The sequence below is a fragment of the Tachysurus fulvidraco genome, chromosome 1, assembly GCF_022655615.1.
Source record: "Tachysurus fulvidraco isolate hzauxx_2018 chromosome 1, HZAU_PFXX_2.0, whole genome shotgun sequence".
In the NCBI taxonomy this organism is placed as follows: domain Eukaryota; kingdom Metazoa; phylum Chordata; class Actinopteri; order Siluriformes; family Bagridae; genus Tachysurus; species Tachysurus fulvidraco.
Genome location: NC_062518.1, coordinates 36,543,848 through 36,567,489, shown reverse-complemented (window position 1 = coordinate 36,567,489; position 23,642 = coordinate 36,543,848). Strand labels below are relative to the sequence as shown.

The 23,642-nt window shown below is 37.4% G+C and overlaps 2 protein-coding genes and 1 pseudogene across 4 annotated transcripts; 2 read left to right on the top strand and 1 right to left on the bottom strand.

The window, feature by feature from the left end:
- Positions 1 to 924: 924 nt before the first annotated feature.
- On the bottom strand, positions 925 to 2,861 carry ufsp1 (UFM1-specific peptidase 1 (non-functional)). Its single transcript, XM_027164943.2, is given in 2 exon segments — positions 925 to 2,662; positions 2,664 to 2,861. Coding segments are annotated over 2 exon segments (681 nt in total). The 5' UTR covers positions 2,741 to 2,861; the 3' UTR covers positions 925 to 2,058.
- A 5,072-nt stretch (positions 2,862 to 7,933) lies between these two features.
- Positions 7,934 to 9,689, top strand: LOC125141005 (annotated as a pseudogene).
- Positions 9,690 to 11,189: 1,500 nt separating this feature from the next.
- Positions 11,190 to 22,970, top strand: epoa (erythropoietin a). Of its 3 annotated transcripts, none has more exons than XM_027164944.2 (5): positions 11,190 to 11,312; positions 20,685 to 20,815; positions 21,238 to 21,324; positions 21,444 to 21,608; positions 22,234 to 22,970. In XM_027164944.2, exons 1-5 carry the CDS (start codon positions 11,261 to 11,263, stop codon positions 22,372 to 22,374), a joined length of 576 nt encoding a protein of 191 aa, XP_027020745.1. In that variant the 5' UTR covers positions 11,190 to 11,260; the 3' UTR covers positions 22,375 to 22,970. The 3 variants fall into 3 exon arrangements, with proteins under 3 accessions (XP_027020745.1, XP_027020747.1, XP_027020746.1); XM_027164946.2 differs by lacking the exon at positions 11,190 to 11,312 and adding an exon at positions 17,378 to 17,832; XM_027164945.2 differs by lacking the exon at positions 11,190 to 11,312 and adding an exon at positions 18,061 to 18,218.
- Positions 22,971 to 23,642: the final 672 nt, after the last annotated feature.

Below are 23,642 nucleotides of genomic sequence, written 5' to 3'. Positions count from 1 at the left end.
CACACACGAGTCAGGTGTGTGGCTGCGGCTCATTAACTCCATTAAGTAGGGGATTTTATTCACTTTAAATAAAGCGATTCTCTTTAATGTAGTTGATGCAGACTCATTCATAAATTAGTTGCGGCAAAAATGCTGATTACCGATGTAATTTTCCATGAATCTGCTATATTAGCGATTAAAATATTACTTATCTAGTTAACGTTAGCTTGTTTACAATAGCTTGTTGCATAGTGCACTGTAACTAACACGCCAAAGCCGTTTCCCATGCATTGTTTTATTTGGGACGACTTGGCATAATGTTAACTTAACATTAACGGCCACAATTGGCATATTGTTTAGCTGTGCATTTACAAATGAGCACTGTGCTACGTCTGAACTGACCTCACTGTATTTTTTGTATAATCAATTTCTTTTCTGTTCTTAAGTGTCTTAATTAATTTTAAATAAAATTTGAAACCTTTTTTAATTACTTGTTTTTATTGTTGTGAATATTTTTTATGATAGTTTTACTTTCTTTATGTAAAGCACTTTGAATTACCATTGTGTATGAAATGTGCTACAGTATAAATAAACTTGCCTTGCAGTGTCATAGACTAGGTAAAATGACGGAGAATAGGAAAAATTGAACCTGAGGAAAACTTTGAAAATAACCACAATGACGCATAATGTCTCCCAGGCCCGGCTCCACGGGGGGCCAGAGTGGGCCTGGCCCACCCAATCAGAGGCTTGGCCCACCCTGGCCCCACACCACATAACAGCCAATCACAAAATTGGTGCGATATTCAATTCAGCTCGAGATACGTTATTTTCTCATTTCTGCCCAACCCCCTTTTTTCGCCTCCTAGAAAGACAGACAGACTTAGCTCATTCATTCACATTCACGCAACCTTTGAGGTAAACGGACGTGCTTATAAAGCAATAAACGACAGTCACAGTAACTTTATTAGAACTGTTAGTGAACTTGATTAACACACTATATATAGCCTAATAAAATACAAAATGTACAGATTTCTTGTTCCGAAAGGACAAAAGAAAACCACTTTAGCTCTCCAGGACACAGCTACCACCTCCTCATCCATTTGTGGCAATGAGCTCGGAGAAAGAGATGAGTCGAGTTCATCTGCATCTTCCGATAGTGTCAAAAGCACCCACTCAAAGATGCAGCAATTCTGTCCCGAATGATTCAAACAGGGCGAATCCTTACCAGCCGGTTCTGAAATCATACCCCCGAACTCTTTTTGGAGGGAGAGAGAGATGTTTTTTCGTTGTTATCAGTCACGGCTGTGGCTTGAATATTCTGTAGATCGCGATGCATGCTTTTGTTTTCCGTGTCGAGTGTTCAGTGTTGCTTTCTCTGAAAATGACACGTTCTTTTCGACGTTTCGTTTCGTTTTCGAAACTGGAAAGCAGCATTAGAACGTGACCGCGGTCTTCAAAAACATGAGTGCAAAAGAATTGCCCCTATTTATCAAATCTAATTGATACAGGATCTGTTAAGGGGTCAAAAAATATTACAAATGCAAAAAGAGAGAATGTAAAAATAAACATGTTAACCCTTTTTATATATATAAAGTTACTAAATAGTTCCAAAAAATGTACAAAAAATATTAAAAATGAAGAAAACACAAACTCAACAATAACAAACAATCCTAACAATTGTCTTAAATATATGGTATTAAAACTATAGACATGAGAGATTAAAGCATTAAAGATCCCCCCACCCCAATACGACCGGCCCACTTGGAATATCACTTAGCCCACCTTTCATCTCATATCTGGTGCTGGGCCTGATGTCTCCATGCTATAATAATGATAAAAGCAAAGTTTTTCACTGTGGGGACATGTCTTTATAAGTACAATTTGACTATTATTTGAGTCCCCGCTTCAAAAATTGCCCCCCCCCCCTACTGTTAAATGAAATTTACGCCTATGTTTTTCCCGATTTCAAATAGATAGTAAATAAAATAGTACATTAATTTCAAATACACTCGGGGACGTGACATGTCTTTATTATTCTTTCCTTAATTTTTCTCATTATTAAGCTTTTAATACAGGTTTCTAAGAATGTGTCAATGTCATGATGGCAATAATGAGAATCAGTGTTAATGTTTGTGGCAAACAAAGATTATAGAAGGAGCTCAGATCGAGAGATTGAAATCTCCTCCACGCCACCCAGCCATTCTTTTGCAGAAACTCCTTGTCCAGGACAGAGCCGTAATAGTGCGGGTCCATTATAAGCAGGTAGCTGCCTTCTTTTCCGGTGCACACACCCAGAATGCATTTGGATGTGTTGTCCCTGTCTCCATCCATCATGACTGGTGATCTATGGGTGAGGAAATGAAAGTGCAGGTCCTGAGCCGCCTGCTCGAGCTCTGTTGCCCCACTGCGCACTAGTCTGCAGGCGACATCATACATCTGGTCCAGAACCAGAGCAGCCTCACAAGTCCCTATCCACTCTTTAGAGCCCAGAAACGAGGCTAGTTTGTCTCCTACTGTAACTTGCTGGATTTCATGGAGACTCGGTGGTGGTCTATTGGTATTAATCCAAGAGCACATCGTCTGAACAGTCCTGTATCCACAACCCCAGCCTCTGTCGTCCTGTCCATCACAGCAGTAATGATAATACACACACTGTCCTGATGTAACTGAACATCTCTCATACACTACTTTTGTTTACAATAAGCGGATCCTGTCTGTATCGCTCTCCCCAGTCTATATCTTCTTCCTGATTCCTCTCCATGAAGACAAAAACAAATTAAAAATATTATGCAGTCTTTTTCGGGCTGTATAGAAGCATAACCGATTCATTAATAAATGTAAACAATAATGTCGGGAGGTTCGTCGACAAATTATGTCCCTACAGAGCAACGTTGTGGTTAAGAGTTCCGCGGAAGGTAAGTTACTTCAAGGTAATAGTTCAGAAAACAGTAGTGTATATGGGATACTGCTCTTCTGTGTGCTTAAACACATTTTGAACACAGATAAACTTTTTAAAACAAGAGTCTTGAAATATATTCTCAGGGCTCTCAAATTTTGAAAACAGGCAAGAGTGACATTGACACCCCCCAACTCCCAGTGACACCCCCACCCAAGAAAAAAGTTTCACCATTATCACTGACCACATTTTAACCAAATACAAAGTATTTGTTCAATTTCCATTTATTAATTTGTGTGTGTGTGTGTGTGTGTGTGTGTGTGTGTGTGTGTGTGTGTGTGTGTGTGTGTGTGTGTGTGTGTGTGTGTGAGAGAGAGAGAGAGAGAGAGAGAGAGAGAGAGAGAGAGAGAGAGAGAGAGAGAGAGATTATGACTGGTGTTCTTTATCGTAAGTGTTTGTTGCCTTGTGTTTGGACTCCTTTATCATTTGTAATGTTGCTCCCGTTTATAACAGTTCAGCTCAAGCCCAGACATTTTTAGGGTCATGATTGAGGACAATGTCCCGTCCAGAGACAAGCTGTTTCGTGTTTTCTTCATACTGACCATCGAAAATACCCTCTCTAATGAATATGTTTTGTTTGTTTGTTTGTTTGTTTGTTTTTTATTGATTGTTGCGTTAAATCTTACCCAGATACAATAGTGCTATTTTCTGATTGGCTATTGTGTATCCTCTTTTATTGATTGGCTGGTAAGTGTGAGGCTTGACTAAGAGCATAGACGTCACCTTGGGGTCCTAAAAATGCGTCAAAACCCCGCCATCTTTGTACAATGTTCTTGTACTTCAAATGCATGGACGATGCCGGACGTCTGTGCTGCGTTTGGTTGTTCAAACGAACAAAATCTAAAACCAGACAGCAAGGGATTACATTTCACAAGTGGGAATGTGTTTTATGATTTTGAATGTTAGGAAATTATATTCTGGTTACGTTGGTTTGTTTATATTTGTTTTGTTCCCTGCTAAAAAAAAAAAAAAAAAACATGCAGCATTGCTGGTCCAGCTAAGGTATGTTTTGCATGCTGGGACCAGCTTGGGATGGTGGTATGCTGGTCCAGCAATTATGTGCTGGTTGCTGGTGTGCTGACCGACCAGCCTGGGATGCTGGTGTGCTGGTCAACATATGTTGTCTTTTGGATGCTAGTATAATCAATACAAGACCACAGCAAAACACATTTGTTGTTACATATCACATTTCTTAGTGCATAAAGTTAAATAAAGACCAAGAAAATTTTCTAGAGAATTGCAATTTACTTTTTAATAAAGAAAAATATATGGATATTCCTATCATTTAAGAAGAACAGTGGCATAGAAGCCTTTATTATCGCCACATATACAGTTGTGTTCAAAATTATTCAACCCCAACTGAAATTGATTGTTTTGGTCGGTTTGACATTGATCATTCAGTCATCCTGCTTACAATTAAATCAAAGAGGCATGTGTAGGTCAGACAAATATAACATAACATTTATAATGAAATAACCACAAATGTCTTTTCTGAGCTCACATCATTATCAGTTTTATTCAACCCCCAAGTGACATTCAATCTTAGTACTTCGTACAACATTAAACGTGAAGCATAGCTTGACACAAGTGTCTTGCAGCGATCTACGGGTATCTTCGCCCATTCATCATGGGCAAAAGCCTCCAGTTCAGTCACATTCTTAGGCTTGCGCACTGCAACTGCTTTCTTTAAGTCCCACCAGAGGTTCTCAATCGGATTTAAGTCTGGTGACTGCGATGGCCACTTCAAAATGTTCCAGCCTTTAATCTGCAACCATGCTCTAGTGGATTTGGAGGTATGCTTGGGATCATTGTCCTGTTGAAAGGTCCAACGTCTCCCAAGCCTCAGGTTTGTGATGGACTGCATCACATTGTCATCCAATATCTCCTGGTACTGAAGAGAATTCATGGTACCTTGCACACGCTGAAGCTTCCCAGTACCTGCAGAAGCAAAACAGCCCCAAAGCATGATTGACCCCCCGCCATGCTTCACAGTAGGCAAGGTGTTCTTTTCTTCATAGGCCTTGTTCTTCCTCCTCCAAACATAGCGTTGATCCATGGGCCCAAACAGTTCTAATTTTGTTTCATCAGTCCACAGAACATTATCCCAAAACTTCTGTGGTTTGTCCACATGACTTTTGGCATACTGCAGTCGACTCTTCTTATTCTTTGGAGACAGCAAGGGGGTGCACCTGGGAGTTCTGGCATGGAGGCCGTCATTACGCAGGGTGCGCCATATTGTCTGAGCAGAAACTTCAGTACCCACATCTGACAAATCTTTTCTCAGTTCCTCAGCAGTCACACGGGGACTTTTCTCCACTCTACGCTTCAGGTAGCGCACAGCAGTCGAAGTCAGCATCTTCTTTCTGCCACGACCAGGTAGCGTTTCAACAGTGCCCTTTGCCTTGAATTTGCAAATGATGCTTCCTATGGTGTCTCTTGGTATGTTTAACATCTTTGCAATCTTCTTATAGCCATTGCCCTTCCTGTGAAGAGTAATGTCTTGTCTTGTCTTGTCTTCCTGGACCATTCTCTTGACTTCACCATGTTTGTAACCATACCAGTAAATGTCTAGAAGGAGCTGAGTATCACAGTCATTTTAAAGCTGCCTAATTGGTGCTTATTAGGCTTTATTGCTGCTCCCTGACATCCACAGGTGTTTTCAATACCTGATTGAAAACACTTCAATGAACCTCTGTTCTTCAGAGTGGTAGTCTTTAAGGGGTTGAATAATTGTGTCAATGAAGAATTCACAAAAGAAACATTTACTACTGTATTACAAAACTAATTGATGTCATTTTAGTTGCATATGGTTCTTTAAGAAGTCCTTGTAGGATTTCATTCTGAATACAATTACAAATGTACACTAAATTCCTTAAAACCATTTACAGCATTGGGGGTTGAATAATTTTGAACAGAACTGTACATCTTATGTTTACCTTCTGTTCTTTGTTTATGTTCTGTAAAGCTGCTTTGAGACAATGTCTATTGTAAAAAGCGCTATACAAATAAACTTGAATTGAACTGAATTGAATATATTACAGCACAGTGGAATTCTTTTCTTCACATACCCCAACTGAGGAGGTTGGGGTCAGAGTGCAGTGTGTGTGGGGGTGTGTGTTGGGTGTGTGTGTAAAATATTTATTGGACAATGACATTTGCCATCACACTGTAATTTACACACGTGCAGGAACTACATTGCAGGAACTACATTTACATTCGTAAACATAGTTGCTTTAAAGGTTGCATAGCAACGCTAATGTTGGGTAATATCTCTTCACATTACCACTTTACTAAAAAGACAAACAACTTAACCACTTCTTAACTGAGACAATTAATTTCAAAAACCATCATTCTGTATGATTTATATGCTGCTTCCCTCATGGAGAACAGGAAGTCAACATATGTTGGTATTACTATATTTAATTTGTGGAGACACTTTAATCCCTAATGAACAATTTTTTAATGTTTTTATCCTTTGTTATTCAAAGCTTTTTGAGCTTTGTTATTTCAGTTCTTTATTCAAAAGAGGGAGCAAAAGAAATAAAACATTTATAATTAAATATATTCCAATAGATTGTGTTTTAATCTTATATTAATGTGTTACATAGAAACATACACAAGCAAAAATAAAGGTTGTTCCCATAAAGCTCATTCCAGCAAGATCATACTGGTTAACCAGCTACACCAGCCCCGTTTTGGTTGATAACACCATGACTATGCTCGCCACCCATCTATACCAGCACCATACCAGCGCTGACCAGCATTATACCAGCACTATACCAGCACTGACTAGCATTATACCAGCACTGACCAGCATTATACCAGCATGAACCAGTAAAGACCAGCATGGAATTCACACTGGTTTATGCTGGATTTTTCAGCATGGTTTTTATTGTATTTATATGATATTTGTGTTTTTGTAATTGAACTTTTGCCATGAAAATAGTTTTTGATTGCTGACATGGCATTAAATAAAATAATCAGGATCTGAATCTGTTTGTAGATTCCCAAGTGCTGGACAGTCCTGGAAGGATGTCACCAGTTAGCTTGGCAGTTCAGCCTCAAAGTCAAGCTTTGTTTTTTTGTTTTTTGGGTTTATGTGACTGTAGTACATACTTATTTATTGTGGCAAAAATATTGCGGGAAAGGAATAAATAAAAGATTGAACAGTCTTTAGCACTTCAACTATCTAACTTTCACATTATGTTCTTCTCACATTTGTGATTTGTTTCCACCTGCTTTGTGTATCATATTTAATAAACCAATACAATTTAAATGTTTAAATGAACATGTATAGTCACACCATTGTAGCAGTGTTGCATGCAGTAGGCTATAAGGTAAGTAGTGATTGTTCATTTCAAGTTTACTCAAGTGTAAGAATGTAAGTAATAAACTTACACCTACTAGCACTATGTATTATATTTAAAAAAAAAAGTAGATTATCTTAATATCAAAACCTTTTCTCAAAAAAAAAATAATTCCCTGGACTTAATGGCAAATACATGTCTGACCTTTGGAATGACCAAAAAACTAGAAAATCGCATTCATGATGATTTATGGTGATTTTATTTCTTTTCCCACATTGACGCTGATGCATTAAGAGGAGGGAGTCCCCTGTACCAAGATGGCGGCTCAATTGACGCATTCGTTCCAATGTTCTGCCGTATGCAAGGCGATAGTGTATATGAGCTCCAGGGGAGATGCGCTTGATTCCTGCCCGGTTCCATAGAGACAGCGGTGCGGACTGATACATTTTAGACGCTGCGGCATATTAAATATATGATAAATAGTCAAAATGTTTTTCTGCATGAGAAATGAGAAAGAACTGGACAATTGTAATGAAAAGGCAGTACTTTAGCTCCCACATTTACATTTCTGGTATTTAGCAGACGCCCTTATCAAGAGTGACTCACATTTTTATGTCGATTTATACAACTGAGCAATTGAGGGTTAAGGACCTTGCTCGTGGGCCCAGCAGTGGACCTGGGATTCATATCCATGACCTTCCGGTCAGTAGTCACAACCACTGAGCTACCACACCCCACAGTCAAATCAGTGTGGTCGGGTGAAGATGGCGCTCCTGGAGAGTGCACTCACAGATTTCATCACCTTTACTTAAATGATCGTTTTTGACATTTTACAAGACTGTGAAAGTGAATCCCAGATATTAAATCCAAACTGGAAGCACCAGACAATTTTTTTTGTATAGGTAAATATAGTAAATCAGTTTATTCAAACACAACTGTTTAGTGCCACTTTATTTTGCAAATATTAGTTTATTTAAATAAGCTTGTATTATCTCCTTCCTTGCATCTAAACTTGGACGATGTCCTTGTACTGAAACATTTCTATAAAATATTAATTAATAAATAAATAATAACCCTGTGTGAAAATCCACAGATACTCGTTTGGCAAATGTTATATGTGGGTTTGACTCCTTGTTATTGCTTTCTTTACTTGTATGCTTGTATCACTCCCATTGAAGAAGTGTTTTACCTCAGCTGATGTATGCTCCGTTTGTCTGTCCACTGTAATCCAGCAGGGAGAGCCATTGCTCCTGGGAGCAGCAGTGTATGCGTCTATGCACCGTCCATTGCTAATGTATGTGGACCACTGTGTGGCAGCTGTTGATTTAAAGCCATCATCAATATTAGTTTTATCCAACCATGGGTTTGTGGTGCAGTGTGTATACAAACATTATCGACTAACATTTCTCTGACTAACTTTTCTCTTCTGACTAACTGCTTTATTTGCTCATGTCGTAGGTGTCTGATAGATAGCCTGTTTCTGTACTCATAGTCAAAATTTCACAGCAGACCAAAACAACATATTCTGTCTGTTATAATGTAAGTAAGGCATATAAAATAATGGTGCTCCATAACAGCTTTAACATGATGCTAAAGCATGTATCCAACATCATGGCTGTGCTTCACACTTCCAGGAGCTATAATTAGCAGCTTTTATTATTTGAAATTGATGCATTTATTTGATTCTGTCTCTACAATGCTTAAATTTTCCTTGCTTGTCACCTGAGAGCTGCTCCTGATCACAGACTGCCAGACTCCAAGAGCAAAGCTTTCTATTTTCATAAACTTTCATTGATTTATGATCTTATGAAACTATTCTGTGATAACTAGTCTGTGTTGTAAAACCTGATGACCACTGAAACATCTTGGTATTTAAAAATTACTAATTTATTAAAAATTCACTGAATTCATTGTAATTCCAGTTCTTGGTGTTTTGTGCAGTTGGAATGCAATAGATGGGAGAAGTGTGTGTCTGTGTTGTGAAACTGCAGACTGCAAGTCTCAGAAGATGGACATGCCCAGTAAATATCTATTGGGGGGAGGGGGGGTTTGCTGGTTAAGAGTTAAAATGAAAGTTGGTGTTGTAAAGTTAAGCAGACCAGAGCAGTTTCACATCAGATTCTGTCTTCAAACACACACTGCACCGGAAAACTTACCACAGGGACATGAATCTCACCTGAGGTCAGAAATGTATGAAATAATAAAGTTCATCCAAAGAGTATGTTTGGCATCAGTGGCATCAAATATAAGGCCTGCCAGTGAGCCACTGTTAAGCCACACTGTGCAAAGAGCCACTGTTAACCCATAACCCATATTCTTTTAAATTATGATTTTTTTTTCTTAGAGTTTGTGCTAAGACATGTACGTAAGTCATGTAAAGACAGTGCTGTACATATGCACTGGAGTGCTCTTTCTGTAAACAGACTGGATTAAAGAGATTTGACATGTGAGCTAAGTGTATTCTTCTTATTTTATGTGTTCTCATGGCACTGAGGAATGTTTTTATATCTCTGGCTTTTTTTATTTTTTTTAATCTTAAAGCAAATAAATGCACATTACTGCATTAAACCATTAGCCCAGTTTATTTATGTTTTTGTTATGTTTTGTTGTTCTGTGTTGATTTATTGGCATATTATGAAATTATACCATATAATAATAATATATTGTTCCTATTAAATATAAATCATGGAATTAAATTCTAATTTAAATGAAAAACTGATATTTCAGGCCTTTTTGTTTCTTCAAGTTGCAACATAGGAAAGTGGTGTCCTGTAAGGCAGTTTACGTTTTTCCTAGAAATATGCCTACATGCTAGTCCTGCACGTTTCAGCAAACATCATAAGCAAACATGATAGAGCCACTTATAGAGCTGGTCATACACATCTGCTTCTCCGAAATGGTGGATCATCTCCATGACCCCCACACTTATAAAAGAGGTTTTCATCTCTCATTTCTGTTCATCCTTATTCCATAGCACTGCTTTCTCATTCATTTTTTTAAATGATACTTGGACATATACTCTTAATTTCCTGTTATTCAATTTGTCAGATATTGCTGGTGATTTTAGAAGTGAGCCTTGTTCAGCTAATAGAGATTACAGCATACATTACAAAGTAATCTTTTTAAGCTCTCTCAGAGTTTAGGGTTAAGTGTTGTTCTTATATGTAATCAAATACAATCCAAAGCATGTTCACATCTATATTTCCCGATTTGGCATAAGATCGGGTGAAAATAAGGTTTGTAACCTGTGGAGATTTACTGGAATCTTAAATACCTGGTTTGAAGAATGTATAGCTGCCCTTTTAGGGGCAAGGTTGGCTCAGCTGGTTAAGGCTCTGGGTTGATGATTGGATGGTTGGGGTTCAAGATTTAGTGATTCCAAACTGCCACTTCTGGGAATATGTGAAGAAAAATGTTGCTGTGCTGTAATGTATATGTGACAAAAAAATAAAGGCTTCTTCTTCTTAGAACCATGTAGCAGTATTTTTGCAAGACACTGTTTAGTGTCTTGCAAAACTTGACTTTATTCTAATGATATTTGAATTTGTGCACAAACACAAGGTGAGAAACAACATGCTGAGGATTTTTTCAGCTATAATTATATTTTGACTAAACTCTAAATTAATTATCGTTTACCTTCGGTGGGTTGTTACACACATGCCTAGTAAACCTCCTGTATGAACTTTGTCAGAAGTATGAATGAATGAAAAATCTGAATGAGAATTGAGACTTTAAACATAATTATGGTACAGGGGTCTAAAGGCTTGGAGTATTCCACCAACGTACTGTAAATGGTAAACAGACTGCAGGCATAACAATAGGTAGCACTAAACAAAGCACAATCAGAGAGAGCTATGACACTTCTGCTCCAGTATTTAAGCCTATTGACTTTAAATGGAGGAGAGGGAGGGAGGAAAAAAGCACAACTTGGAGTTCGTTTGATGCAGTAAAGCACTGCAAACAGAATGGAGCTGCCTGCAAATAGCAAATGGCTTAAATCATCCAAAGGTGTGTAGCTATGGATGTAACTGGACAAAAGGAGAGGTTCAAGACTGTAAATAGATCTGCTGGTGAGTACTGAAGGGTTGATCAATGCATTCCTGTTGCACATATTTTGATTGCAGCCTTTTAAGATGACAGATAAAAGTACAGCTTAATTTTTTTTTATTCAGTAATAACTTAATACAAGTCTGTAATAATACAGTTTTGTTTAGTGGTTCATCCACTGTTTTGTATTCTGCACATATTCTAAAATTGTTATTCATGGTCTCTGGTATCTACAGTAAACTAACTTTTGGTAACATGTCCAAATAGTTCTGGATATTATTTTCACCTTCTCCATCAGACTAAATCATAGAATTATGCTGATCTTGGTTCAAAAGTTTTCCTACAAATCTAAAAACCTGCCTTAGAGCTTAGCATATTAGAAGCTTTAATCCAGATTTTCATATTATTGTAAACATTGATTCCAATCAGAGTGATGGTGTGCAACTTTTCACTCCTAGATTTGCATTGATCTTGCTCTGCAAAGAGGATGTATTAATTTTACTGGATAGTTTCTTTTCATTTTTTCACTAAATTACATAACAGCTTTTCTGTGTCTGTTTTCTGTCAGCCTCCTGGATTGTTTTCTTATTATAGCAGTATGGCAGTGACCTAGTGACATTATTCTTCTGCACTTGCCAGTAAATTCCATTGCAATAGTTCCTGAGCACACATTGCAGTAATATCAGGAATTACATTTCAGTCGTGATAAGACTGTAGACTGTGTGACTGCTTTATAAGCATAAAGTAATTTTCAAAGTAATTCTTTGGCTTTTCAGCATTCTTTTGTTTCATACAGCTCATGCATCACTCCTACAAATGGGCTTCTGTCTTTAAAATATAGAATCATAATAATATAGTGACAGTGGTCGCTGAAGTGGTTAAGGCTCTGTGTTATTGATCGGAAGATCGGGGTTCTAGCCTCAAGTTGCCATGGTTATTTTGTGGATGGTTATTTTGTCATTATTTGAGTAATAGCTTCCGGTCATGTGATTGAAAGGGAGCATGCTTCACTATTAAGTTCTTGAACTTTACTTTTGTTACAAACTTTGACCTGTGGTGTGCTCACAGTCCAAAGAAAAGTATATTACCACACATATTCATGTACCTTGTGCCTACCTGTGTCCCTCTGTGGTGCTGTGTTTACACAAGAAATGTGACCTCAACGTGGGACCTGAACAAGGAGGAGAATAGTATTTCACAATAGAAATGTTTTGTACATAAATGTAGATACAATTAATGTAGCAATGTTCATTACATTACATACGATATTGATTTCAAGTAATAATCAAGTCGTGATGACTACAAGATAAGTTATCAGATTTATACTATTCTGTTTAGACCATTCATACTATTTATAGAGGGAGATATTCAGTGTATGACTAGATTTATGTAGAGTATATTTAGTAACACACTGACTGGAGTGCTTCCGTTATTAGTGTTGACTCAGAGACTCCACTTTCACCTTGCTACAATGGTGATGTTAACCTTTAATACAAATGTTGATACACTCTTATTAGAGCCAGAGATAAAGAGGTATTTTTTCTCTGCTGCTGCCAAAATGTGTCCAACATGCTTCCATGTAGAAAAAATAGCACTGTCGAATATAAAGTGCTTTTTTTATATCAGGAAATGACATGATTTTCAGACTATTAAGATCTGTTGGCATGTATGAGTTGCCTTTAAATATATGGTTGGTCTAATTACAAATTACCTACGTTACATATGATCACATTATGAACGCAAGACAGAAATTCTATTAGGATAGTGTGTACATTAACAACTGTTCTCAGACCAGTCCTTCACATCTAGTGCTTTATCACTTTGGAGTGATAATGATTGATTATAGTATGTGAACAGCAGTGGGTCATTGGAACCATCACAGATGAAAGGAATTTGAAAGGTCAGTACACATTAATATAAAAAGGTGAAGTCATCATTCAAGCAGAATTTAAGGTTAGGGGTTTGAATGTTTGGTGGTTCAACCTAACTCCAAGATACTTATACTGTACATGCCTTGTGATGTCTCCATCTTTGCACCAAGAACACCCAGAGTCCTTATTTTATTACATGTGGCATTTGGAATTACCCAAACATCCATCCAATTTCTGTACCAATTATCCTACACAGAGTTTGCCAAACAGCCAACAATGCTTGTTTTAGGCCTGGTGAGAAAACCAGAGGAAACCCCCAAAGCATACAGAGAACATGCAAACACACAGGGCTTTGGTGTAAATCGAACTGCTCAACCCCAGAGATGCAAGGCAAACACAGGAACTATTAAGCCTCCATGTTTCTACCCATCTTTCAAAAGATAAGATTATTGTTGTGACTTTTGTTCCGTACAATATTGTGAGAATAGATTCCTTTAAATTTTAGCCAACTGTGGTCTTAGACTTTAGTCTTACTGCTGTGGTAGCATTGTGACACTTAATTTTAGCTTTGTTTGTGTGTAGTTTCCATGTTTTTGGTATGTATTTGTTTTTTTATATATTGATTACTTATTAATTAACTGCTTCATGAGAAGTCAGTGTACTAAAGAGTTACATATCCTTTCAAAAAACATAACATTTGATTTCCTTCTGTACAAAAATACATATCTGACATTATCTGGTGTTAGCTGTAAGGTACTGTGTATATATCTCTGAAATGTTTGTATGTATTATTTGTCAGAGTGGATAATTTGAAAAGGAGTTTTTTTAAAACGTCAGTTTGGTATTAGGATAGTAATATACCAAGTGTGAAAAAAACAGGTTTCAATTTGGTAATTACCCTTTCTGGATATCAATGACTTAGAAACAATAACTTCCGTTCAGGCCACCATACTGACTCCTATCTCCCTGTCCCTCATTCTTTTATATGGATTTCCTGTCTTGGTCGCGCCAGTGGACATACAACAGAGGTCAATTTGGCCGCTTTCCCATTCAAGAGGCAAGACAGGATGAATAGCCATACACTGTTTACTAGGCAAACGTTCCTCGCATTCTCTCGAGCGCTCTGTGGCTTTGCATCAGTGACTCCTTGCTGTCTTTGTTTATTATCAGAAAGGGCTGGGGGTGGCCTTGGGTTTTACTCCCACACATGCGCCCTTTCTTTTCTAATCGTAGTGATTTTAGTGACCGAGTGCAAGCTGTGGAGTCACCATGCCGGGAGACCCCATCCCCCTTCCCTCCCCCCAGCCATAGACACATGTTTTACAGCACGTACCTTGTGGCGTTCTCTGCTCTCAGTTTGGCTCAGACGTAATCCAACTGGAGTTTGATCAAAAGGACAACAAGCCACAGTAGGATACACAGGGACTCATGCTAAGGTGAGTGACTACAGACAACTTCCTGTCTAAAAAAGAAAGTTAAAAACAAAACAAAGAATATTGTTAACATCAAAACAGGATAATTTCCCAATATCATCGCTGCCTTTAAATCACTCTAGTTATTAGAAAGGACATTTTAACCACAACTTAAGATTGTACTGAATTGACATTCTCCATAAGCAAATCAAACTGAATCCAACATATTTACTTTCCAACAGAATAATAGTTAGAAGAAATGTATTACCTTTACATTGCTTTTGAATTATGGCATCAAATGTGTCATGGTAACACATTATATAAGAGGAAGAATTCTGCCTCTAGCGGAATTTCTAGGATGCTATGAGATTTATACACAGAAAGGCCACACTGAGTTTCATGTAAATCCAAGAACAATCATCCAGCATATTGCTAATGTATGAATGTTTTGTAATAGTTAATTGCAATCTTGAGATTTTGTGTGACATGAACTATAGATGGAAACCTATGAAAGAAGAATGCACCACTTGACTTGCACATTGTGTCTTATCCTCTGTCTGACCTCACATTTTTTCCATAAAGCATTTCTTCCTTGATTGCCTAAAGTTTAATTGGCCCCTCGTGCGCATTTATACTGTAGGCCCACCTATTACTGAACCCAGTGAAAATGAACAAGGCTTATTATTCTTTGTCTGGAATATTAGCCGACAGTGACCAATTTACCTCAGCACTTATCTCCATAATCAGAATTATTTGTTATTTATAATAATGTTTCTGTATGCCCTCAAACCTGTGCTACCTTATGGCTCACCACTTTTAGTTAAACTGTTATGGTCAGTCATTCCTCTGTCTTTGTCTCAGCTGTCTAATCGTATGTCACATAAAATTATCATCAGCTCCAGTGGAAATGTTGTATTTTTTTGCATCTTTTGTGCTTCTGCTATCCAGAATATGTTGTCTTTTATCTTGAAGTGGTGCTACTCCATAAATCATGTTCACTCTCTAGACCTAAAAGGCCAATTCTGAGTGAGCTGCAGATTCCATTATAATTTTTTTAGGTTCCCTGTAGGTTACAATTTCAGGCATTTTCACCTTGTTTGAGCTGAGTCTTTGTTAATCTAACTTGCACCCTTGTATAGTTGTTCTACTATAATTCTACTGTCTGGTTTTCTGGAGAAGATGTTGTCCTCATAATGACAGAAATCTGTGAACTTTTTTTAACTTGCAGGGAGATCTCAATGGTCCTTTACAAAAAAACATTTATTAAAAAGAATTTACATTTTGGTCTCTTATGTTAAGGTTGCCTTAGGGATATTTGTAGACATAGTATAGACTCAGTATTTCTTAGTTTCTTAGTTGCATATGTGTCTTCATCCTATCCTATCGCTTTACTTTTTAACACTTTAACACTAATACTGTGTCTGCCAGCTGAAGCAACAATGCCCATTTACTTTAACTGTAATTATTCTGCCTAATTACAACATCATAAATAGCATATAACCTACAGAGCAAACTCACCTACTGTAGCATTAGCTAGCTAAATACATAAATGATAAATAAATATAATTGTATATTCATTAGTATGGGTATAAGTTATTAGTTAAGTAATTATAAGATGTTGAATGAGAAAGCCCCTACTTGTAATCTTGCAGTGAACTTCATGCACCAGACCCAGACCATGGACTGATTGTAGATGATTTCCTAGCTAATATTTAATCATATTTAAATGAGCTGTAGTTGGAAACTCACTTGTTGTAGGAAATAAAGCTATAACATAATATAAAGCTGAACATGTTGATTGAAAATTGAACTGCTAGGGTGTATGCTGTATAATTACGGCATTACTCAAAAAAATACACAATATGCACCTTACGGTATAAATCTTGTTAGAATATTGACCAAATTTTGTTTAATGCTATGTTATTATTAATGTTGTACTGTGTATTCCTAGCATTCTATATGACTTAATTAAATTAAATTTCATTTTCTCACTCTTTCACACACTTTCAATTTGTTTACACTCTCTCTCTTTGAGTGACTGTCATTCTGATTCTTTTGTCTCTACTGTGCTGGTATCTGCCACATTTCACAAATGCAAATGGACTTGATAATGTTTGTCATATCTGTCCTGGTGTATGATATCTACAGCATGCTGAATAAAACACTAGGTTGTATTGTACTGCCTCATGAATCTTTTTTTAAATGATAATACAACCAGGTTATATCAAACTACATTGAATCATTTGTTTTATTCTCTGCATCATGCTTATTACTCTATATCTATTTTCCATGTCTTACTCTAAAGAAATTTCTCCTTTTAGAATTTGTATTAGAACTTAAGTTATAGATTTGCACATTTAGATATTAGATCTTGATGTTATATTTACACATTTCAATATTCAATTCAATTCAATTCAAGTTTATTTGTATAGCGCTTTTTACAATAGACTTTGTCTCAAAGCAGCTTTACAGAACATAAACATGTCTAATATTCATCTTGAACTATTGTCTAATATCAATCTTTGCATAATAAACTTTTTGTACTACATTTCATGGCTTCTGTAAAGCTGGTTGAGACAATTTGCATTGTTAAATGCGGTATACAAACAAATACAAATCGAATTTAATCTTTTTCCTGATGTTAGACCTGTCTATAGTGCTTATTTAGTGCACATTGAGTGGAAACACCCCTTCCACCACCACCACCACCACCACCACCCTCCCACGTGTTAAATGACTCTCTGTGCTGCAGTCTGACTAACAGAAATAGTGGCAAACTCTCCTTGCATCCATCACCACTGTTTATGCGTCTCATCCGATACGGTTTTACGCGTCGATAATATCGTGCCAGAGGCTTCATTATTGCTATTAGACATATTTGTTTGTAGTGTCACCCTTCATATGGAAGTCAGCCAAGAGGAAAATACATAATCAGAGGATGAACTTTTCAGAAGGGAAACATTTTTAGGATTATTTAGGCTACCTCTTTGGACTGCTGCGTAAAAATACACGCTATGTGACAACAATGAAAGAAAAACAGTCTTTCCAAACAGGAAGTAGGATAGTTCAGAAACCCTTTCCAACCAATTGCATAGTCAAAGCTGGAAAAAAAGTCAAACGGATGCCACAGGATAAGTGCGAACTCAATGACAGTTCAGTAACAGCACTTCACTTGCAATTAATGGGCAATAGACGGGACTGCTGCCAATGCGACCAGGATCCTGCAAGGGATTATGCGAAATCTTAGATGGAGATGCGGAGTAAGTAAATCAAACCATCTGTGTGCTTTTCTGCATGGCCACCTGACCTGTGTGTATCTTTATCAGTAGCTGTAGGTGAAGGTCAGTCTGCTGGCTGCCAGTAGAGTGAAGCAGACAGACAAGCATTAGATCAGATCAGCACTTCTGCACTTCTGCACTCTCTCTCTCTCTCTCTCTCTCTCTCTCTCTCTCTCTCTCTCTCTCTCTCTCTCTCTCTCTCTCTCTCTCACACACACACACACACACTCACAGAGTGTGCTGATTCGGGGACACATGTCTTTTCCCCATGCAGTTAACGTTAAACATTTGTCATTTGACGACTTGATTCGTATTACATCATGTGCTTGAACAATGCTGAGGTGCTTTGCGAATGGTTTACTGCACAGGTAAGATGTCTGTGTGGAGATCTTGTCGACTTCTAGTGAATGGGAGATTGAAATTGTGCTATTTAATCTCGAATGAATTTAGTTCATCTGTATTGTTTTCTGGAAGGTCGATTATTGGCATTTACTGATTATTTAAACATATGGAATTCACACTGACTTCTTTATTTGGCCTTTCTTTGTTTAAGTTAAAGCTTAAGCAAACTTTTTGTTTGCAACTATTATCTAACAATTTGCCTTGAAAGAAAGGAAAAGATCATTTTCCATGTAAAAATTGTAATTCATTCATTCATTCATTGTGACCAACTTAATGATTCTTACCATATGAAATGGTTGTTTTGGGGTTTTTTTCTATTTCTTTTAAGGTGTATGATGTAGTCATTGCCTTTAGTATAATTGCTGTTTAAAATAATGGTTCAATATTAATATATCTTAATTTTATAGTAATGTAACATTTCTGTTTTTATGACTATTCTAATTTAGAAAGTTGTCTTGCATTTCTGTTAAAACCCAGCAGCATGTAAAAGGTTACTGAAGCTCAAAAGCACAGCGGAACCTGAGTTTAGCAGTCTGCATTTCACAACCATGAGTTAACAGTCTTTAAGCATGATTTATTATTATTGGTTACAAAGAAAAGATTGCTGAATCATTCAAACGTGTGCATAGTGAGTAAAACAGTGACTGTGCAACTGGGTCTAGTGGCTTTTTTTTTAATGGCTTTTCTTTTTTCTCTAAACAATGCCAAGGCATCATAAAGAGTATCTTTATAAACAGTTTTAGGTAACATGTCTAAAACTAATAGATTGTAAAATATATTTTGTTGGGTGTTTTGTTTGTTTTGTCTTACTTTGCTTTTTAAAGAAATGGATTTTAAAGAGGAACCTATGGAGTAAATGGACCTATTGACCTAAAGAACCTATGGACTTCTTTACTTGACTTGATTTGAAAGGGTTATTCTCCATGCTTTTTTATGCTCAATCATACATCTTTATTGTTAAGTCATGGGACCAATGAAGCATGTTTGGAGTGTCTGCAAGGGCTCAAATTTAGGCCTGTAGCCAATGTTAAAGGTAACAGAGACTGTGCCAGCAGTGAATGTCAGCATAGTGTCAGGTCTGAATTACTAACCCTTGTGATCTGAAGGTCTTACTAGGGCACTTTGCATTTATTAGGATTTCAGTGATAAAATGTTGGGTAGGGCAAGCAAATATATATAATGTATGCAGTTTCTAATTATATAAGAACATTTTAATACATTGTGAACTTAAAAAAAATGAAACATGAATTTTCAATCATGAGCGAAGCTCACATATTTCTATTTAACTTGGTTTTGAAAACATTTTGTTTTCAGATTTTGTATAAAAGACAATATTAATTTTAAAACATAAATTCACAAATATCAAGTTTCTATGTAATATCTATCTAAAAATCTGTTGTTCTCGGGAAAGGCATGCCAGTATATTATACTCTCTGGCTTTTTTGCGCATGAACCCAGATGCACCCTAGTGTCAATAGATTACATTAAGTGCATTTAGCTAGCACATCTTCTGATCAGTAATGCTTGTTATCTTAACTGCGTCATCATCCAGTCACTGCTGAAAGAGCACATTCAGAATGCTAACACACGTAAAAAGAAAAAAGTTCCCGTGACCCTGCTGAAAGTTGTGCTGAATGACATAAGCATAGCTTGTTTATGAAAGGAGACTCCTGAAGAGTTTTCAGTTCAACTCTCGACAATTTTAAATGTCACAATTTAATTATTATATTATTTTACATTGTATTTTTGATTGCATAGTTTATCCGACAGTTGACTGTCTTTAATTACAAGCCTTACTTATAGAAACCTTATATAGCAAAATGTGCTCTAAGCCTTTGTATAGTGGGGGATTGCTCATTAGCATTAGTTCACACTGAGAACTTCGTGGGTAAGCCGCAAAAATGTTCTTTTCTGTGTAGAGGCGTAAAGTTATGAAACGACAGATTTAATTTTTGAAACAATTACGAATCAGTAATTGCTGTAAACAGATACATCAGTTATGGAGTTATATATACATAAATATTAACTGATTCTAACAGAATATTATAGCATTTATATAATTAGTTATTAACTGCAAGTCTATTTTCCATTTCTGTATATACATTTGAAATATGGTATTTCAAAATCTTGCTGAAAGTGCATGGTTTACTATAAGTGTAGTCTGTGATGCACACTCACACCCTCTTGTGGTCATTGTGATTCAATCTAAATTAACATGTGCTTAGCAATGCTGTGTTAAGTCTACCATAAGACCACTGCTACCAAAAAAACAGTTATTATGTGAGTAGCAGTGTGGATAGGGACTGCTAATTAACATAATGTAAATAGTATTTGTGATTTGCTTTCTTTCTTCCTGTCAATTTCTAAATATCATTAGTAAAGTTTTACAGATTCGGGTAAACATCTCAGGCTTCATGTTTTGTGTGTTACAGGATACTTTGCCTTGCTGCTGATCATACTGGAGTGGATTCGGCCTGGCCTGCCCTCCCCACTGCGGCCCATCTGCGACCTGCGTGTTCTGAACCACTTTGTTATGGAGGCACAGGATGCACAGGCTGCTTTGGTAAGACATACACACTTCTAACTATATTGTTTGATGTGGTCATTTATTCTACAGTAAATATGATCACTACCTCCCCTATAAATACTATGATAAAGGGAAATGTTAGGGAGGAATGCGATTTTACCCATGCCACACAGATAACATGCAGCACCAGTCCGTTTACCAGTGAAACACACACTACCATGTCAATGACACTGTAGTGTAACTATCTTTAATATGTGGCCAGTGATAATCCAGTGATGGTTAGTTTGTATACACTGGTAGTGTTACACTGGATATTAACCCTTGATTTTGGAGATGAGGGTGTCTCTTGTTTACAGTATGTTGTGTAACTACTGTAGATATATGCGTAGTATAACTAGTATTTTAGATGACAGGCCTATTGTGTTTGCTTACTTTATCATCTTATCTTGATATTCTAGAGGATTTGTAAAGAGGAATGCAGCATTGCAGTACCTCTCACAGTTCCTCTGACCAGCGTGGATTTTGCCGTGTGGGAAAAGAAAAATGTGAGTAGTCTTCTTGTCCTTCTCTGGTTTGTAGATTGCAATGTTAGGTCTATTTGCTTTATTTTTCAGTCAAAAACTAACTATTAGTCTTAAAAGTAAAGGAAAGTGTGTACTTTCAGACAGAGGAACAGGCTCAAGAGGTCCAGACAGGTTTATGGCTATTGAACACAGCCATAAGCTCATTCAGTGCATCCATCACCAACTCTGCACTCCACTCCCACATAGACGCCAGCGTCAGAAACATCGCCAGCCTCAAGCAGGTGCTGCGCAGCCTCAGTATACAGGTGAGTCCCATAGTAAAGAGAGACGAGTCAGGATATCATGTAATACGTTCAGTTCACAGAACAGAACTGAACTTCTGATTCTGTGCATATTGGTACGTGGAAGAGGGCAGAGAGCTAATAGCTCTGCTAATAAGAGATAATCCAGAAATAGACCGAGGCTAAAAAGGTTTGTGTGCGTGCATATGTGTGGGAGAGAGCGAGGACAAGGGTGCTGGATCCGACCGTATCAATGACTTCAAGATACTGATATGTATGTTTGTGGAAGACACACAGATTCATTGAATTCCGGGAAAAGCCAGATAGTATCAGTGTATTTGGAGAATGCTGGGAGACAGCCCAGCTCTCTAGTCATTCATCCACTAAAACAAACATCAGCTAATCATAACCTTCTTCTACGTGCAACGAGGAAGTCAATCACGTCTGCAGTTTGATTTGAGGAAATCTCAGTACTGTGGGTTTTATTTGATTACAATTAAGTCCATGACCACATGATCAAATTTACTCTCTTATTTCATTTAATCATTTAGATTGATTTAATCTCTCTCTCTCTCTCTCTCTCTCTCTCTCTCTCTCTCTCTCTCTCTCTCTCTCTCTCTCTCTCTCTCTCTCTCTCTCTCTCTCACAGGACTATGTGCCTACAGTTGGTGGGACAGGGGAGATATGGACAGTGTCTTCAGCCTCAGAGCTCTTCCAGGTCCATATAAACTTCCTTCGTGGGAAAGTGCGCAATTTGATCCAAAATGTCTGCCAGCAAAATAATAGATGATTGACACATGGAAGGGACAGGAACCTTAACCGATTGGAGCAGACCATAACAGAAGGCGGAACATTAGTACTAGACTATTAAGGGCATCATGCTCACCTGCATGGAACACTTTCTCTCCTTCAGTGAAGAATGGAACATTTTTCTTCAAGAACACTAGATGGCCTTAGGATGTATTTCTATTCACCGCTGCCCTGACCAAACATTGCACACTTTTCTCTAGGTGATGCAGCCTGTCACTCCTTTCTCCCCATTTGACTGATATTTGTTATATCACAGATGCATTTGCATCAACCCTAATCAGATGCCACTTTTAATAATTTTTTTTATGATGAATTTGTGTTGATTTTATGTTGCTTAATATTTATATAGATTTCTACTAGCTGGATTATGCTATCATTTTGGAGTATGAGGAAGCTGTCTGCTTTCTGTCTTAGCCTTTAACACCTCTAAAAAAAATTGATCTGCTGCTTTTAAATCATATTTATCATTCTCAGTAATGCACTGATTTTATATAAAATGTATTGTGTGTGAGTGAGAATAAGTGTTTTGGAGAATGTGTGTGTGAAAGTGAGTGAATATACGTATTTCGAGTGTGTGTGTGTGTGTGTGTGTGTGTGTGTGTGTGTGTGTGTGTGTGTGTGTGTGTGTGAGAGAGAGAGAGAGAGAGAGAGAGAGAGAGAGAGAGAGAGAGAGAGTATGAGAGAGAGATGGGGATATCAGTGGACAGACTGTTTACAGGTCACTTCTGGTGAAGGGAAGAGAGACCAAATAGTTAAGCTTTTGTAGGGGGAAACTGGGGGGTTATGTGAGGGCTGATGAGACCGTGTGTTGATTACAAGTGTCTGCAGTGGACTCACGTGCAAACGCACAGCACCGCACAGAGAATGGCCAGGAAAAATATTGCGTCACTGCCAGGAAAAATATTGATTGGTTTGCACGAAGAACATCCTGCCTGACTTCTGCTCTGTTCACAGCCTGTGTAATGGCCTGGGAAACTTTTGGGTAGTTGACATTTTTCTGATGTTTCCTTTGTGTTCCAGGCACGGATTGGTCATTCTGGTTTGTCATCTGTTTTTTTTTAACAATGTTTTTGCTATGGGGTTCATTTTTGATGTTTGCGAATCAGTGTGTGACTGTAAAGAAGGAAGTTTGTAATACTAATTTCCTGTTTGTTACTGTTGTTTGCTTCTTTTACTACTTGTCCTATTTGGTTAATAAAATGCAATTTATTATTCTGAGAATTAGTTGAAGGAAATCAAGGAAATAAT

Coding starts and splice junctions, on each gene's coding strand:
- epoa (XM_027164944.2), top strand. CDS start 11,261: ATGGATGTAACTGGACAAAAGGAGAGGTTCAAGACTGTAAATAGATCT. Junction 11,313..20,684: donor GACTGTAAATAGATCTGCTG/GTGAGTACTGAA, acceptor TGTGTGTTACAG/GATACTTTGCCTTGCTGCTG. Junction 20,816..21,237: donor AGGATGCACAGGCTGCTTTG/GTAAGACATACA, acceptor TTGATATTCTAG/AGGATTTGTAAAGAGGAATG.